The sequence below is a fragment of the Netta rufina genome (genome assembly GCF_964035555.1).
Source record: "Netta rufina genome assembly, chromosome: 2".
Taxonomy (NCBI): domain Eukaryota; kingdom Metazoa; phylum Chordata; class Aves; order Anseriformes; family Anatidae; genus Netta; species Netta rufina.
In genome coordinates this window covers 139,168,327-139,186,891 of record NC_140124.1, presented here as the reverse complement: position 1 = coordinate 139,186,891, position 18,565 = coordinate 139,168,327, and the positions used below count along the sequence as shown (strand labels likewise).

Sequence of the window (18,565 nt, the reverse complement as noted above, 5' to 3'; positions counted from 1 at the left end):
CAACTTCAGTTATAGAACTAGTGTCACTCATATTTTGTAGCAAAATGGTCAAAACAATGGGCAATATGACTATTAATTTCTTAGTTTTAATTTATTCTGTTGGACTTATTCATTTATGAGAGAGTGAAAATTAATGTTCTTGATGAGAAACAGAAAGTGGCACTGCAACTCTCAAACAATCCACACAAATACTTTGTGTATTTGGTCTCTTTGACCAAAGCTTGAAAGTCCCTACAGTAACAGTAACCATATTTTTCAACAATAAAATATTATGGCACTTTGTGTTTTCTGACAGTTCATCTCCACCAGTAACCATAACCTGCTGACCCTGGTGCCAAGTGTGGCACTGAAATATTTATTTTGGCAGCACATGAGCATCTGAGTTTTTTTAAATAAATTTGGCACTGGGCACTAAAAAGATTCACCATCACTGATCTAGATTATAACATTCTCTATCAGTGGATGAGTTTCAAAATTTCCATCTAAATTAATGCTCCTTTTTATTTTATTTTTCTTTTCTTCCACTAAATTAAATTTATATAGGAAGAATTCCCTGAAATCATCTACGAACTTGCTAATTTTTTTCATTCACTGTCTCTATAAAGCTCACGTCTGCTGCTTTAGTGTGATGTAACTGTTGTTTATTATACTAATCTTAATTATCTCCACTTTAACTTTTGCCTCCCACACTTGCTTGTTTCTATTGTATGCATGTCTGGTCTAAGCCCAGGACCTAAGCTAGCTGAGGCCAGCAGCTGTCTCGCTAATATCAGATTCAGACAGAGTCTAGTACAAAGGAGCACCAGTTCCCTACTAGAACCTCAATGTGCTGCAGCACTACAGATGTTAAATATCATAATAATGATTGTATCTTCCTTACACAGTGATTATTAGTGAAGCTGCACAGTTTTCAAAGAGCCCTTGTTTTTACTTTTCACCAGCAGCTGAAGCAAAGAACACATTTCCATTACAAGATGAAGCTGTACAATCTCATCCAACAAATGATCTCACTCTGACCCTCACACTAACTTTGCTATTAAGCAAAAACAGGCACATTTTCAAATATTGATTCCAACTAATGTCTGATCCTAACAGGCATGATCTTATCAGGGCCCCACTATAATAGAAGGAGTGTCAGAGTTAAACAGAATAGGTTTAGATAAGATCACAATCTTCCTCACCATGATGTGATGCTATCACTGAGCGAGTATAGTATTTGAAGTAATTATCATTAACAGATATTGGCAACAGGAAGAGTGGTCACTGCTAAGATCTAAACAAATTTGTGCATGATAAAATAAAACAAGTTTTATCTCAACAATGGATATGGATATGTTATGTGCCCTAAGAGATTTTGCTGTCTTTATTTTTTCTTTGAAATGATGGATATTCAATTAAGAGAGAAATATTGAGTCACAACATTGCTACTTTAGTTTGTTCTCTACCTTCTGTTTTGTGGCAAACTGCCATTTCAGCCCTCCTGCTGCTTTTGTAATGTCTTATCTTGACCAGACATCCCACGTAGTGTTATGTGGACAGACCCTGGCCCCTGGGTTTGCCTGAACAGCCATGGCCAGATCTGATTTCATGGTGCCCTTCCTTGTTACTGGGGAATGGGGCAGCAAGGGGGTGTCTTAAAAGAGGTGTGGGAAGCAAAGCACCATCATTCTAGACTCTGAGCCATATGGCTATTTTACTAGTTAAATTACTCTTTGCAGAAATTTGGGGTGTGGAATAGCCCTACAGTAGGCTCTCCTAGACATAAGCCCAGGATGGGGTAAAGGCCACAAGAAAGGTAAAAGGTTGACAGACATCTTGGTTAACTTGATTTTTGCCTCACCATTCACTCTGATCTTGGTAGACTTGCTCCATTTTCAGAAAGAAGGAGGTAAAGGGAACACCTGCTTTGATGTGGCAGATTCTCTGTGAAATTCTTGTCTTTCTCCCCTGAAGCTATTAGCATGTAAGGCCAAAACAGCACAGAATGAAAATAATAATTTATACTGGAAAAAAAAATATGTTATCAGCCTAAGGAAAACAGAAGACACTGGTATAGGAAAAAAAAAAAAAAAAAAAAAAAAAGACAGTTGATAGTTGTGTGTGTTATTTTTTGTACTGAAATGGCACAAGCATAGCTAAACTTTCACATACCAAAGCCATACACATACATAGGAAAAGGGTGCAGATCTGAAACTCCTTTAACTATTCATCATTAGTAGAAATAAGCACGTGTGCTACATTTAGAATTAAAAGGACACAATCAGATTTCCAAAGAGTAATGTTCTCTATGTCTATTGTGATAACAATATTGAACTCCAATATGTAGTTTCTCATCCTTACAGCACTCACAGATATTAGCTAATTAAATCAATTCAAAAAATATTTATTTTCTAAATTAATCATGTACTTGCCAAGATTACCCAAATATTGGTCTTATACAGCAAAACCCATACACTGCTTTTATACTTATCTTCATGTATTTGTCTTCTCAAATGTGTGATTAACTCCAGAGCACTGAAATCTTTTTGATAATCGCTGAAGATGAATGTATCAGGACAATCAGCAGCATATGGAACACAGAATGCTGCCAGATGTTAACACACTAAAATAAAGCAGAACCATCCATGTACTCCGTATCTCGTCTAAAAATAATATACTCATTGACCTTAACCCTATCAAAACAGTCCCATCTCCAAGGTCAAATAAAATAAGAAATATTTATCTTTTATAGAGAGGTTCACAGACTGTATTTGCAGCGTTCAGTGTCATGAAATGCTAAGCATCCCTCAGCCCTACTGTTTTGAATAAAAGATTGGGGTGCTCAGCACCTCCTGCTGGTGCTTAACACTAGGCAAAATCAAGTCCTAATTGCATATTAATCACCACTTAAAATTTCTGAACACTGTGCATTCCTTTTGTATTTTTTTCAAAGACTATACATGGAAACAAACAACCAGTAAGATTAAAAAGACATACATATAAACTGATCTCTAACACCTACTCCATTTGGTAGAGATTTGCATGTTTTTTTATGTCTTATGTCTTTTTTATGTTTTGTATGTATTTTTATATCTTGAAAAAAATAACTTTAAGAATCTATGTTACCCCAATAATTTTTTAAGTGACGACATCAGTGTAGCTTACTGCTGCATCCCGTGACACAGTGAGCCACAGCAGTGAATGATAGATCCCAAGCCTCTTGGCTTCCCCACACCTTGCAACTATTCCAAAGCAGACTCTGCAAGTGCTACCGTCAGAGTAGCCAGAGAATCAGTGAAAACACTATGAATATCACATTTGTATTTCTGATGAGTTCAAGAGAGATCATAATTGTGGCAGTTCTAGTGAATTGGATAGTCTTTTGTACCAAGTACCTTTGGTAGGACTGACAAGGAAATGCTTACTGGAGTGCAGAGAGGCCATTTCATCTCATATATGCAGACGAAGCATCGCAGGTGCAACTACAAAGCCACTTTAACACTGCAACAAGTGGTAGCAACTGGCTTGGAAAAGGGCATGCGAGGAATGTTAAGAAGGCACAGCTACTGTAAGTGGTCCTGCATTTGTGAGAGGTCAACTTTCAAAATATGGATATCCTTTTCATTTTCCATTCTGCAACAAAATGTTAAACATGGTGGTGGAGAGGGAAGGGCTTTCAAAACTAATCAGTGCATGGAGGTACCTGTTATTGTTATCGTATGCATTAAGGGCATTTTCTATCACAGAATCAGTACCACAAAGTGAGTGCCAAGGATGCCAGTGATGCCAATAGCCTCCTCACAAATGTTTCCATATCCAACCAATGCTGTGTTCGCTGTTATTCTGCCTGCCTAATCGGTGTACTGGTATCTGATAGTGGATGACTGACTAAAGAAATCAAGATTCAACTTACTCCCTGAGGCATGCTGTAGTGCCAGATCAAAGTGCACACATTTGGCATCCTGAAAATGTGATGCCACTGCTCTCGCTTCTCAAATCTCTGACACAGAAACCTGGGACAATGATCCTCATAAATCAGACAGTATTTCTTAAAAAAAAAAAAAAAAAAAAAAAAAAAAAAAAAAGTACAGAATACTTAGAAGTGAAATCCTAAGTAAAGCTGCAAAAATGTATTGGAAAAGCAACATTAATTTAAAATCTGGTTGTACACAGCATGTTAATCCTAACTTTCATTAGGAAGAAACTGGAGCAGGAAGGGAAAACATTCAGAAGAAAAAAACCCTGCAGGCAATTGGCAAGGGACGTGCCAAAGAAACATAGAGGCTTACTTCCTTATCAACCAGCAAGCCCTTGTTATATTTCAATTAGATTTTGAAAAGGGTATCCTCTACTGGTGTGACCAACTGTCTAGCTTGCTGTAATGTCCCATCTGCCATTTTCTATAAAAACTGGTCTCTCATTCTGGCCTTTTAAAACCAATCTTGAGAGATTTTAGCTACCTGCAGGCATCTCTGGGCAGACAAACAAGTGAAGTTGGCTTCAGACATTGCACAGAACCAAGATGCCAGAAGCCACGGGGTCATCTGCTCCTGTTCCTTCCCTCGTGCCATGGCTCAGCTGAACCTACTCTGTTCCCATGTGTTGGTCCAGCCCGTTCTTAAACACAACAGAGCCTAAGATATTTTGGACTTACTATTGTTTTCCGCTTCATTGCTCTCTTTCCTTTATGCTAATCTGTCCCAGTTTTCTTCCAAAAGTGAGGACAACAGCTTGCAGGAGGGGGAAAGAGGGAATAATCCTTCCTCACCTCCCCAGCACTGAGGCACACCTCCCTCAGCTCCCCTCAACTTGTCTTTGATGTCCTCACACATGGCAGGATTGCCAGGTTTGTCTTTTTAAAAATGTGGTCACTCACGCTCCAGCTTGGAGACTGTGCAACAGAAAGGTTTGAAGAATAAACATCTTGGGGAAATGCGTTAAAGAGGTGTTTATAAATAAATGCATAAAAATAATAATTACTAACATATAAGAACCTTTTATAAAAATAAAATAAAATAAAATAAAATAAAATAAAATAAAATAAAATAAAATAAAATAAAACAAAATAAAATCTTCTGTGCCGTTCAGATATATATAAAAATAAAATGTCAAAAAAGAGATAGAAAATACTAATCTGTGACAGGGATATTTTAAATTATAAGACATTTTCTCAGAGTGAATAATATACATAAACTATGATGATATCTCAAATGCTATGTAGTTTATTCTAAATGCATCAGTAGCATTCAGACCGCTATCCTTCCCTTAGAGCATACAGAGAAAGAACATTATTTTCTCCATGTAAAACTCAATTACTCCCTAAGTATGTTAAAAGACCTCAGATAAAAAAAAAAAAAAAAAAAAAATACATGACTGTAACTATATGTAATGTTTCTGAATTTGTGAAACATTTGTGTAAATATGTTGAAATATTTTCCCCTTTTCTCTAGTCTGAGGAATACATGATAAAATGCATTAGTGAAAAAATATCGGGCAAAACTTTATTAATGCTAAGTTATTTATGATGGGATATGAATGTGAGACTATCAAGTCTGATGATTATGTGCATGTAATTTAGAATTGCTGCAGCCTTCCCACTACCGCAGGTGGTCTCAGACTGCTGGGGAGGGCAGGGATGGCCAGCAGTGGTGACTCCTGCACGCTTCGCAGAAGAGCCCTAATGGCTGGAGCTGATCATCTTTGCAGCTCCCCTGAAGCCTGCGGAGTCACCATGGGACTAGATTGATGAACTTGTTCTCCAGGCTTGATAAATGAGGCCCAGGACATTTACAAACCTCTCTCAGCATTGAAGATCTCAGGCCATGCCCATATTTTGGTGGTGCAAAGTAGATCCACTGCATCTGGAAAAGGATAAGTCTTGCTTCTGGCTATGTGATACTACAACATCATTAGAAAAGCCGCCATAGCTGAATGGAGTGTAAAGTTCAGCAAAATTACAGTATTTCAAATACAGCTCTGATTTTTAGGAGCTAACAACACAGTGTTTTCTTTGTAGTAGAAGGTGCTGTTCTTTTATATGCATGCGAGCACTGACATTGTACACATACAGATGTATGTATAAATACATATATTTACTACACTTATTTTTTTGTATATGTAGATGTACGTATTAACAGAGACTATGCATACTGTGCTAACTATACTTGCTATAAATATCTCTTTTCTATTCAAGACATTAAAATACATACTTTCACAAAATGTAGTTAATTTTCCTGGTAGCAATAATAACTAGAAAAATGTTTTCTTTCAATCAGTCTTGAAAATGTATAGGCTATTTCTCTTATGCCTATTCAGGCACAAACGGAACTGATGTTTAGAATTTTGATCACTTCATCATGCTGTGCAGAAGTGAGCAGCAAGCTGCCACTGTCTTCATTGAAACCACAGGTCCATTCCCTTACTCAGTCATTTTTTTCATTTAAATGAAGATAGACAATAGTTTCAAATTTTATTATTGCTTCAGTGATAATGCGCATGAAAGAGAGTGGTATCTAGTTCTGCACTTTTATTAGCACATACAAATTTTGACACCAGCAAATTGTGTATTTTCTTTTCACACTGAAATTTCATCTACAGCACACTTGATTCCAAACAACTGCATGCTTTGCCTTGACAGGTCTTATGGAAAGCATCCATTGATGTTTTCTTAATCACATGTATGTCCACACACACTGTCTGGACAATGTGCTGAGTGCACACAAGTGCTACCACTCCATACGCAAGAGCATCATGGTGCTCCCCTCCACTAACAGTGGCTCCACTAAGGCTAACTACCCCTGGGCAGACATAGCTTTATGTATTTTCCCCAGAGAAACCCCGGAGCATCCAGGATGTTTTATTCTTCTAATGGTGAAAGAGAGAGCATAAGCCTGTGAGTCTCTTGGTTCAGAGCCCCTCCTAAGCACCAAATTCTTTCTTAACAATGCAAACATCTGTGCAGACACGAGCATATTCATAGCTTTACATTCCCATAAAATTATGGAGCTAGATTTTCCTGTACTTGTTCTATGGATGTTACACTAAGTGTCAACAATTTAGAAACTGAATTTTATTTCACAGTAAAAAAAAAAAAAAAAGGTGTTGTGTAAAATATAGTGAGAAGAAGTTATTTAAAAGAAGTTATTTTAAAAAATGCCTGAATATTTAAATCTGGCATTTTATATCAGCTTAGCCTGTAATAATACAAATGTTTCATAAATAAGAAAAAATGTCTTTCTAAAAAGTATGAATTTTAAAAACTTCCTCAGAAGACAATATTAATATTATATTCCTTATCGTGGATGTTGAACTCTTGCCTGTTAGATATTTCAGTGTACTGAGCTATATGAATGACTTTAAAAGGAGCTAAATCAATTCCTTCTCTCACTCAAACTTCTTAAATAGGACTATATCCCGTTGTACAAGTTGTGTTATGAATTTGGCAAAATCAACAATAGCAAAATAAATGCTTGAGGTTTAAAGCCTATGGTACAAAGAAGGCTAGAATAGATGACCATAGCCTAGTAGCACAAGAATACATTGCTACTCACAGGTCATTGCAGTGGCAGTCTCTAAATTTAACATGTAAGACAGTTTAACAGCATAATACACGATGCAGTAGACATTATCTTCTCTCTGCTTTTCCCCACATCCTAAAACAGAAGAGCCTGGCACTCACAGCTGGTGTCTCCCTCTGTTTCTGCTGAACTGAATTTTCTTGCCCTTTTTTCATCCTGCGCTCCTGTCCCTGCCCCATCCTTTCCTCTCTGAGCTTTCAGCTTCTCCAGCTTTCAGCTGCTCCCTGACAAACCTCCCTGGGATGCATTCCCCATTTGAGAAGCATCCCACTAGTGAAATGAACCTTGCTGAAATGGCACAGATAGTTTATTGAGTTTTCTGTCAGCTTAATGAAAATGATTGGTAGTATCTATTACATAATTATGAGAGTATTCGGATAAAAGTCTGTTTAATGGACATGCTTATAAGAAGTACCAAGAAACTGATTTACTTTTTAAAACCTTTCAAAGTTACTAGTGGTATTTCGTAACAAATGTGAAATTCTGCTGTTTGACAAACAGTTGTCAAAGTGAACCATGGGTATGTGTCATTGTAAAAAAAAAGGGCTTCAGTCAAGGGGCTAAAAAAGAAAAGAAAATTATTTTAAATGAAAACTTCCACATCATATTAATGTATCTCAGCTTTTAAAAATGTTTCAGTTTGTCTGAAGTAATTGTCACTGATGCTTGTATAGTGCATTAGTGCACTCCATAAGTGTAATGCAATTTGCCATCTAGAAGTGCTGCTACATTAAAGTCTCTCAGTATTTAGGAAATAAGTGTTTCCAAGCTACAGTTTTAAACATGGAGAACCTGGCAATAAGAACAATAAAAATGAGAGAGGAATGCTTTTGTAGTCACTTTAAAGTACTGAAAGGTAAAAGAACAGTATATTAAAGATTAGAATCAAGGCTTGTGACTCAATATATTATTTTTGGTAACGAAACATAAAAATGACTCTGTACTAATAAAAGCCCAAATCCCCATTTGCAGGTAAATGTCTAAAGATAAAAACTGCCTCACACATTATACAGAATCAGAGACAGCCTGTCACAGGCTGCTTCTCTCAGTTGCCATATAGAACCTCCAACCAAGTGCCCAGCAAACTCTCACACTGCAACTCTGGAGATTAAAAGTTGCTGGCTACTACAGATATGAGGGTTTTGACCTGCAGTGACCAGCCACAGATTAGCGAGTGAATAACTTAACTGCATTTTGAACCTTGGCTCCTCAGCCCCTCACAGCACTACCCAATCAAACTGTTTCCTGAGGATATCTTCCAGGAGAAGTGTAGCTTTGGCGCTGAACCTCCCAGATCCCATTAAAGGGTCTCTGCTGTATCCCATTGCTTGCCTGGTCCAACCCTGCACACTTTCCTCCCACGTATTCCTGTCACAGCCATGTTGAATCCTCTTTTCCTTATCAGGCTGATACAGGCCTGCACCACCCGCTCCTCCTTGTGACAAGACTACAAGAATGGGGGACGGGATCCAGATGCTCATTGTTTTGTTTCACAAAACCCTGCCATGGGCACAGATTAACACCAAAAACTAGATGGCTGCAGCCAAAGGAAAACACATCTCAGAATGCCTCTACTCGATTACCAGAGCGATGGCATCATCCACGGCTTGATGTTCATCATGGGCTACGTGGTCCTGTGCCGCTTCTTGAGAAACACTGAATGCAGTTAGGAACTGCTTGAAATTTTCTTTTGTTTCGGGGAAAGAGGGAAAATATTTGCAGCTGGGAAAAGCAAACAAACTGCTTTTTCTTAATTAAACTGCTAGTGACTTCAATTTAGATCTGCATATGTGCAGCAGATACTCTTCCAGTGGTTTGTATGATCAGCCTAGAGTAGCCTTCCATTCTTCTCACTGGCCTGTTCACATTATATCTGGCATGTGTACAAACATCCTTCACTGTTAAAGACAGGAACCACAAGATATGGGGTGCCAGCTTAGAAATATATTACTGTCTACTTTTATGTACCCAGGAACTGCTGTATTATTAGTGATGCAGAAAGGCACAAAGTTGGAGCCTTCCTGGTAAAAGTGGAGATCATTTTGATTTAATCATGTTGTCTTCCTTTAGAACTGAGTTCTCACCAGCTGTAGGTAAAAAAAAAAAAAAAAAAAAAAAGTATCTCACAAAATTCTTCATTTGTCTGTTTGTCAAAAGAGCAATACTACTTTAAATCTCAAGAAAACGTGGAAATATGTTCTCTTTTTAGCATATGATCTCTTTTTAGCATAAAACAAGAGAACAAGCTCTAATTTCAGCAGTACACTTTCTAGGTATCTATTTAATTCTTTCAAGAAATCTCTTCCATTGTATTTCTATTGAAGTCCAGTGCAATTAATATACGTTTTTGTCACATGAAAATATGACAGTATTTTTTATTTTTTTTTTACCTGATCAGTAAGAGAGGGCAATGCAAAAAAAAACTTCTGTTTTTTCACTACTGGCATCAGAGTATCATCATGCTTCCATTTGAAAACACTGATACTTCATTTTCTTGGGACTATCAACTTATGTCTGCAGCAGAAAGGAAGTGGAAGTGTAAAGAAATGGAGGGCAATAACCTCTGTGTCCAATTGTGCACACAGATACAAAGACCAGCAGCTGAGAGCAGGAGAATTGCATCAGTTTGGAAAAATTACAGGAGTGGATCATTAAAACTATCTAAATAGGAGATCTATCACTCTAAATAACTATCTAATTAGATATGTATAAATAAGTATTTAGATAGCTATATATGAAGTTCTTAAATTCATATTGAAATAGGAATTAAATGCCTAGAAAATTTTTAAGATCTAAGACTCACTTCTTAAAAAGCAACATTCTGAAGATTTTTGTTGTGTGCATGCAGGGTTTTTTAGCAACAGTAATAGTAATACAATGGGGTAAATTACTTTGTAAAGTAACTCTCTGACTCCTAGATGAGAAAAATTAAGAACATGATTAGTCATTGAGCTACCTTGAGTCTACCATTAAATTTTAACTATCCTGAAGTCCTGATAGGGACCTTGCTCCACCACATCTCCCAACAGTGCTGTGGCACTGCTGATGCAGTGAACAACTGCTGTTCCTATTGTAATTGCAAACAGCATTTAAATAATTTTTGTTCAAGTTACTCAACCTTCCCCTATTCTGAGATGTATATTGTTAATATACTTCAAGACAGAAACTTGAAAGATCTAAAAAGTATTTGACATCTGGCTTGGTGACTTAATTAATTACCATGCTGAATTAACTATCTTGCTTCATCTCCTGAGCCAACAGCAATGAGTCTGTATTCAGCACCACAGCACTGCTTGAAATACGAAGCATTTCCATGGGATATTACATGTACAGATTCAATACAGTGTTAAGTGAAAGGATAGTAAGTAGGCTGTAATTGTTAGGTAAATATATCCTGTGAGACAGTGTGTCATATTGCTAACATTAAAAATTAGAAAAGTCAGGTAAAATACCTGTGGTCAACCATCAACTTAATTTTCAGCAGAGAGACCAGCTGCAAATATTGTGATATTTACTCACATGAGTTTCACCAAATTTTTCTTTCCTTTCCTCTCTATACCAAAAATTCACATTAAAGCTTTTCCTCCAAAGATTATTTGATGTTTATAACAGTGTGATTGTTGAAGTTCTCATTCAGAAATGAACTAAACCTGATGTCAGCTGCTGATGTGAAGGTTTGATTGAATTCTATGGAGGCAAGGCTTTATCCAAATGAGCTTTCCAAAACAGATATAAATAACTTAAGTAAACAAATACAACTGCCCTTATGTAAACCAGAGAGCATGTATGCCAGTGAAAAAAAGTAATCAAATGTGTCAAGCAAACGGAAAAATCATAAATAAAACAGAATCATTAAAAAAAAAAAAAAAAAAAAAAAAAAAAAAAGGAAGAAGAAAGATATGCAGAAGCTGTCACTGTGCACTGTGTTCATGTTGCTTTAACAGTAAATTAAAGATCTATCAAAAGGTTTAAATTTATTTACACGGCATTTTCAGGTAACAAATGCAGAACTGCAGCAAACACCTGATATTTGAGAAAAAGAAACTTCTTAGAATCACAGAATAATTCAGGGTGGAAGAGACCTCTGGAGGTCATGCAGTCCAAACTTCTCCTCACAGCAGGGCAAACTTCAAAGTTAGATTCAACTTCGAGGCAAACTTCAAAGTTAGATTCAACTTCGAAGTTAACTCAAATTTCTTGAGATCATATCCAGTTCAGTTTTGACTATCGCAATGGATAGAGATGCTCAGAGGACAAAACAATATTGCTAAGGACTTCACTTATGTTTACAGGAACTTTTTCAGATTTAAAAACATATTTATATTAGTAGCATAACAAACGTAAAATATTTCACTTGTCAGCAAAAATACTTTGTAGTTTTTAATTAGACAAGAAGCAAAGGGGTATTTTTCCAGTTTAGTGAGAAAAGTACTTCTGAGTATTTTTATCCCACATCTCTCTGAACTAGGCTGAGAAAGTTGCTCCCTCTAATCATAATCACTAAACTAAAAAGTCAGCTCTTCTCACTGTTGTGAGAAATTGTCTCACTACAATTTCATTAAAAAACAAAATTAGCTAATTGTTTTTGTTATAGCAGAAGTGGTATTTGCCCAAATTTCAAATAAGAGACCTTAATATATGCCTGTGCTACTGAAGGAGAAGCAAGTTCCTGACAGAAGGATTTCAGTTGCTCTACCTCTGCTTCAGAATAGAAAAATGAAGCAATATAATCAATTGCTGATATGTCACAAATTGATCATAAAGATATCTGATAATGATAACCTTCATCATGTAGGATCTACCAACATCATCTCCTATACTTAAACATTATCTGCAAGTCTTATATACCTGAAGAAGTGGTAGAAGTTGAAAGGGCAATAGGGTAATTACATGGAACTTGAGGAGAGTAGTGATGGTGGTATCTTAGAAAAATATTTGAATTGCAAGTAGTTGTCACAAATGAAATTTTATGAAAAACTTTTTGAGCCTGCTAATAGACTACTAGACTAAGAATGAAATAGATGAAGAAATAAAAATGAAATAGATGAAGAAGAGAAAATGGAGACAGGTGTTCAAATTATCAATTTTCCCTTTTCTAACAATAAGAAGCTTTGAGCGTCCAGTACTTTTGAAAATCCATCCTTTATTGAGGTGACTGAATGGGAAATCTGATCTGGGTTGGTAATACTGAACTCCAGGAGACTTAGACAAAGCTTCCATGTGACTTTCTGTAACATCTTGTGATTAATAAACTATGTCAGAGTCTATGAAACACCAAGGTGTTAAACTGCTACTATATACTCATAATAGTATAATGCTTCTCTATAATTTTTATAGGCATGTTTATAGAAAGAAACATGTCTTGTAAACATTAGAAACAGAACTCTAACATATAGGCACAGGTTCTCCAGGGAGGAGTTAAAGGCTTTCAGTTTTCCCCTTTTCCCAAGGTCCACATGCCTCTCTATCATGCTTCCCCTGATGCTACTTTAGTAACTCAGCACTCCACACTCTATTCAGGTCCTCCAACGGCAGAACAATAACCCCAACACTGGGAAGTTTAGCTTCTCAATTTACAGCTCAACTGTGTCTGCCCCAAATGTATGTAATACACTACTGTGAAATAGTTCAGTGGGTCTTTATGTTAATGCATTCATGCAAGGTCTGTAATAGGAACCAGTGATCAAGTTGAAAATAATGGTTCTTTAGTGGTATCCTGCAGGGCAATGCATATTCAAAGATAGCCTAAAGATCTTCTTCTAGAGATATTCTTTTTTTTTATTCTTATTATTTTTTATTTTTTTTATTTTTATAACCTTTCCAGATACTCTCAGAAAATTGATCTCAACTATATAAAAATAATATTGAAGTATTGAAGCTTAGGTTTAAAACTGATACAAGTAAAAATTAAAAGAAGACCTAGGAATGACAATGATTTTCAGCACATGGAACTGAGGTCACCAAAGTGTTACTTATAAGTAATATGGCCCACATACCTTCTGCAATCAGAATAATATTAAAAAAAAAGGCTAATTAAGTATATATGGCAGGTGACTTTCAATATCTTCCAAAATAATTTTAATCTGCCAGAATATCTTACTATGTTCAGCAACCTTGTTAATGAGTCAAATTTAATGAATTTTAGCCTTAACTAATATAGCTATTTGTTTTCTATACCATCCAGTAATATAAATGAAAAATTCGCCTATTAATGCTATGAAAAACTTAGAAAGCCACTAAAAGTCAGATAGCGTTACTGAAAGGCAGCAGCTTGGTTTAGCAAACAAGGAAGCGATGCCTCCCTTCTGCTGTAAAATAACAAGTTGAATATTGTTAACCTGTGCTCCACATAACTTTATGTGGACGGTTGCCATAGGCGAACTAGTTGGAAAAGATCCAAATACCACTGTCCATGAAAGCCAACAATGACTGTTTTTCAAATGCTCCGGATGGGCAATAACTTAGGTTATTTCCCCCACAGATTGCACTGTACTGCGGCAAAGCGTCTGGGAGAGTGTACCTACCAAGGTGTTATTGTTCAGGTCCATCTTCCCAGCAAACGGCCCCCATGTTGTTCCGACCGGAAGCTGCTGCCTGCTCTGGATCTTGCGCTCCCCATCCTTCTGGACCACCTCCAGCTCTCCTGCGAACAAAGAGAACAAGCAGTGCTTAGAGCACTTTCACTCGTGCCCTGACAACAGCCACCTCCGTTTTCATTGTTGCAGAGTTTGGAGGACGCCAGGAATGAGCGTTAATTACACTTGTCTGAAAAAACAACCGATCAGGTCATCCTGCAAAAGAAAAACAAACTTCTTCCTTGCAGTTATATTCAAATGTGGTTTAGAAAGTCCCTTTTCTTTCCTGTACTGTGTGAAAACACACAGTACAGTCTGAAGGCATTTTTATTCAGAAGAGTGGTTTCAAGAAAGTTCTTAAGAAATGCTGAGGAGGGGGAAGATGATAGCTGGGAGTGCAACAGCATGTACCCTAGTGCATGATCCATTTGGCTGTCACAAGACCACATTCAGGAGCTTCTAAAAAATTTAGAGGCATACTTCATAGTGATAGAATCCAGTGCAATTCCACTGATTTCAAAACAACTACTAGAAATATTTACTAGAATTTAAAAAAGAAAGATTTTGAACTGAGTGAGGTTTTACAGGCAGTAACAGTTCAGAGTTAGAACTTTACTTGTTAGACTGAGGTTTTAACACAAAATAATTAAGCAATGAGGGCTAAAGAGAGTGATTTATTTTTTTTCAGTGTGTAGGAATTATTAATTTTTCATTTGCATATTTTATTTTTGAAAGTAAGGACTTCAAAATTAACCCCTAAAAGTGTTACTTCCATTCACTTTAACTTTTCTGATTTTTTACTTTATTTCAGGATAAAAAAAAAATACTCTGGACTATTTCCATTACAAAGCAGTCTCCTCAAGAAACCTGTTTTCCTATGAACAGACATTACAGTGTAGCTATGTTCATATACACAATTTCAACATTGTTCTCTATAATAATTCAAATAAATTCTGCTTTCCTACTTTCAGGGGGATGAAACATAGTAAGGGGACTGATCTGTGCTTTTATTGTCAGAAATTTATCTGCATTTGCTCAAGTCATTGCACGTCCCAGTTTTGCCCTTCCCACAGGCAGGCATGAAAGCTGAAAATCTGCTACTGTCCTCAGGACCAGCAGAACTCACACCAGTGTGCTGCAGCCCATGTACTAAATACTGCTTCCCTTCCCACACCTCTCAGATGCAGCAGCAATTCCTGCCTTTTGTAGCAGCACATCCCTTCTCGACAACTCTCCCCCAAAGCAGGACTCTGCTTTTGAACAAACAGTGGGAAGTCCAACTATGCAAGAAGTAAACTCATCCCAGATTTAGAACTGGCAATTGCTGAGAAATTAACCTTGGGCAGAAGGAAGTGAGTAACTCCTCCTGGCTTGCAGGCAGTCTCCACAGACTTCCCCCAACAAACCATTCCCATGAACGCCTGGATTTATGCTACTGCCAGACAGCGAAGGTTCTCCTTGTCTGCAGGAGTTAATCTTGACCATTTTCCAAAGAGGAGACTTGGCTCCAGATTCCATTTCCAAGTGCAGAAATCTAAATTTCACTTCTGAGTGTTGCAGATTACAAAACTACTCTACTTAAAATTGTGCATCAGGTCCTTCTTGCAAACTGGAACAAATTTAGGAAATAGAGCTGTACTACATGACAAAAGCTTGAATGTGTGCGGGTGAGTTCTCATCATGACACAGCTATGACAGTTTAAATGGCAGTATGTAAGCAGCAAAGCTTATGGATTTATTATATATAATTTACACATGATATATATGCATCCATATACATGCATTTTTTCCCTCTCACAGAAGAAAAGTCACAAATTTTATGGACTTTAAAAAATATCTTTATACATGTATGTTAATTATAGAAGACAGGAATCTTTCTGGTACTGCAAGGCAACATGTTGATCACTTACAAAAGCTGCAACATTTTCTTTCTACATAGGAATGAAAACTGTAGCGTTAGCTTGCTTTTACTCACTAAAAAACAGCTATGTCTATGGACGTGTCACATTTAACTGATACCAGAGGAATCATGAGAATCTTTGAAAACCCTTTTAAAAAATAATTCAGCCTCCCTTTCTGCCACTGACATTTTTCATTTGAAAAGGGTTCAGACACAGTCAAACAGTGACTCCTTATCTGCACCTGTGGATTTACAAGCAGGCCTGTCTTTTAATGGATTAAGAACGACAAACTTAGGGCAGATCATCCAGTGATATCCAAAAACCTACCTAAGTTTTAAGGTACACATCATTACACTTTATATTTTAAGTAAGATTAATAACATGAATCTAATATCTGATAAGTATTTCAGGTTTAAGGCAGACATAAAAATGAGACTCTATTTTCCAAAAGTGTATTTTTTCTTCCATTTGATAATTGAGTAAATTAATACAGATTATTTCTCTCTTTTATTCCCTTTTGTTAGAGTCCCACATTGTAGTTTGAGCAATACATTCCAGTATGCATTAGTACACTGAAATGCACTGCAGGTGGGGCAGCAACATGCAGAGTTGCACTGAAGCTGTTGTATTTCCCCCTCCATCAAGACCACCGTAATAGAGAGCAGTAGATTGCAAATTGGGTTACAAAAGGTTTTGATTGATTCCCTTGATCACAGTTTTCTAAAAAAGATAAATTTCTCTATGCTCACCATAACCAGTGGCCATTTTAACATGATATGTGTACAGTAGTTTTAGGGCTGGGAAAACAACTTGCTCAAATGTCTTGGAAAACACACATGTTTTGGCCACATTCATGCAAGGTGCAGCACATTACAGTTTGATCCTTAACAAAGATTATTGTCACTGAAAATCTTTATTTTGGAGGAAAAAATGATGCTAAGAGAATGTAATATATAAAAAAAAATACCTCAAAGTGAGGTCTACAAGCATCTGCTAAGATTACTTTTTCCTACTACGTCTTCATCCCTTTTGTAAAATCATTGTATATGCTCCTTTGTCTGCACTAAGCAGGGGGAGGTCAGAGGCTGGTACAAGGGGCTGTAAAAGAATGATTGCAAATGTCACTATTAAAAATCCTCTGATGAATTCTGTTGACTACTGAGCAAGGAGCCTGAAACTTTTCTGCATTCTTTTACAAGATTTTGCTCCTTTGAAATTTCGTATTAGGAAAGTGGTATCAAAATTGTAGTGACGGATTACATTAGGAAAAGGAAGAGTCACTGAGATTTCATTGCCCTCCCATAACTTGCAGCAAGAATTGCAAAATCTCAGCTGGCACTGACTCTTCACAGGTGCCTGGCCACAGAAAATACCAACAGTGGGGAGAAAAGGGAAGTAAAGAATGAAAATTTTATGTTAAACACTGTAGGGAATTTCTAGTGACCCATAATTGCAACAGACCACCTCAGTATTGAACATTGAACATATTGTTTCTTCCCTTAACAGCAAATTATAATAAATAGTATTCATATACACGCACCTGGAATAAAACGTGATATATTTCATGATTCCTTGGGCAAATCAGAGAGGCAGTTTGCTGCTTTGATCCTACACCCATCAACTGGCATATTGAAAAGGACAGCAAGAGGCATAACAAAAGTAGCACTAAGAAATATAAGCAGAGAGGAAGTAATGCCCTGCTTTCAGTTTTTGCAAGTTAGGAAAAAAAAAAAAAAAAAAGACAAAAAAAAAAAGACTTAAGACATTCAATTTACTGATATTTACTTCATTTTTCCTTGCTACACAATTGTGTTTTTTGTTGCTGTTTGTTCTTTTGTTTTATTTATTTATTTATTCATTTTCTTTCCTAGCTTATTCTTCAGGAACACACTTATTTCCAGCTTGCTGAGTAAGTTTATACAAAATATTTGAGACACATAGTATGGGATAATCAATTTTGGTAAAAGATAATGCTGTTAGTGCTGTGGGCTGTTTCTCTTATCTTGTTGATGTAGCATACTTTTAAAGTCTGTGATTACTCAAAGACTTATGATAGCTGCACTGTAAAAGAAGCCCCAAGTCATGACTCACTAGCACAGCTAGAAAACATCCCATGGCTTTTAAGATATTAGGCCACCTTGGTGAATACAACACCAGAATGAAAGGACTCAATTTAGGATTCTTTTCTTACATATACATATTGTCTTAGGGATGACACACAAGGCTTGCATAAAACAGAAGGTAGAGGAGCCAATTTAACTTTGTCTTCTTTTAAAGCAAAATTAGGATCATTTTAAACAATCCATGCATCATCTAGATGAACCCAACAACAGCTTTTGGCCCTTAAGATTTGACCACAGTTTGAATACCAGAATAATTCAGCTATAAATAGCATCCTGAACAAAACCATTCTGGCTCTCATTCATCTGCCCACATTCTGGAAGAAGAAAAAAAGGAGTCTGAAGGTGAATGATCAGCAAAGTTTTATGGGAGAAAAATGGAACTACTTTGTTCAGAAATGAGTTTATCCAGA

The 18,565-nt window shown here is 36.7% G+C and overlaps 1 protein-coding gene across 2 annotated transcripts in view; it reads right to left on the bottom strand.

The window, feature by feature from the left end:
* ZFPM2 (zinc finger protein, FOG family member 2) overlaps positions 1 to 18,565 on the bottom strand; it is a gene marked incomplete at both ends in the record, with an annotated part of 317,598 nt that overhangs the window by 145,484 nt on the left and 153,549 nt on the right. For both annotated transcript variants that reach the window (XM_084282968.1, XM_084282969.1), the window contains one exon: positions 14,081 to 14,199. In XM_084282968.1, coding sequence (XP_084139094.1) covers positions 14,081 to 14,199 — 119 coding nt within the window. The remainder of the gene's footprint in view (positions 1 to 14,080; positions 14,200 to 18,565) is intronic.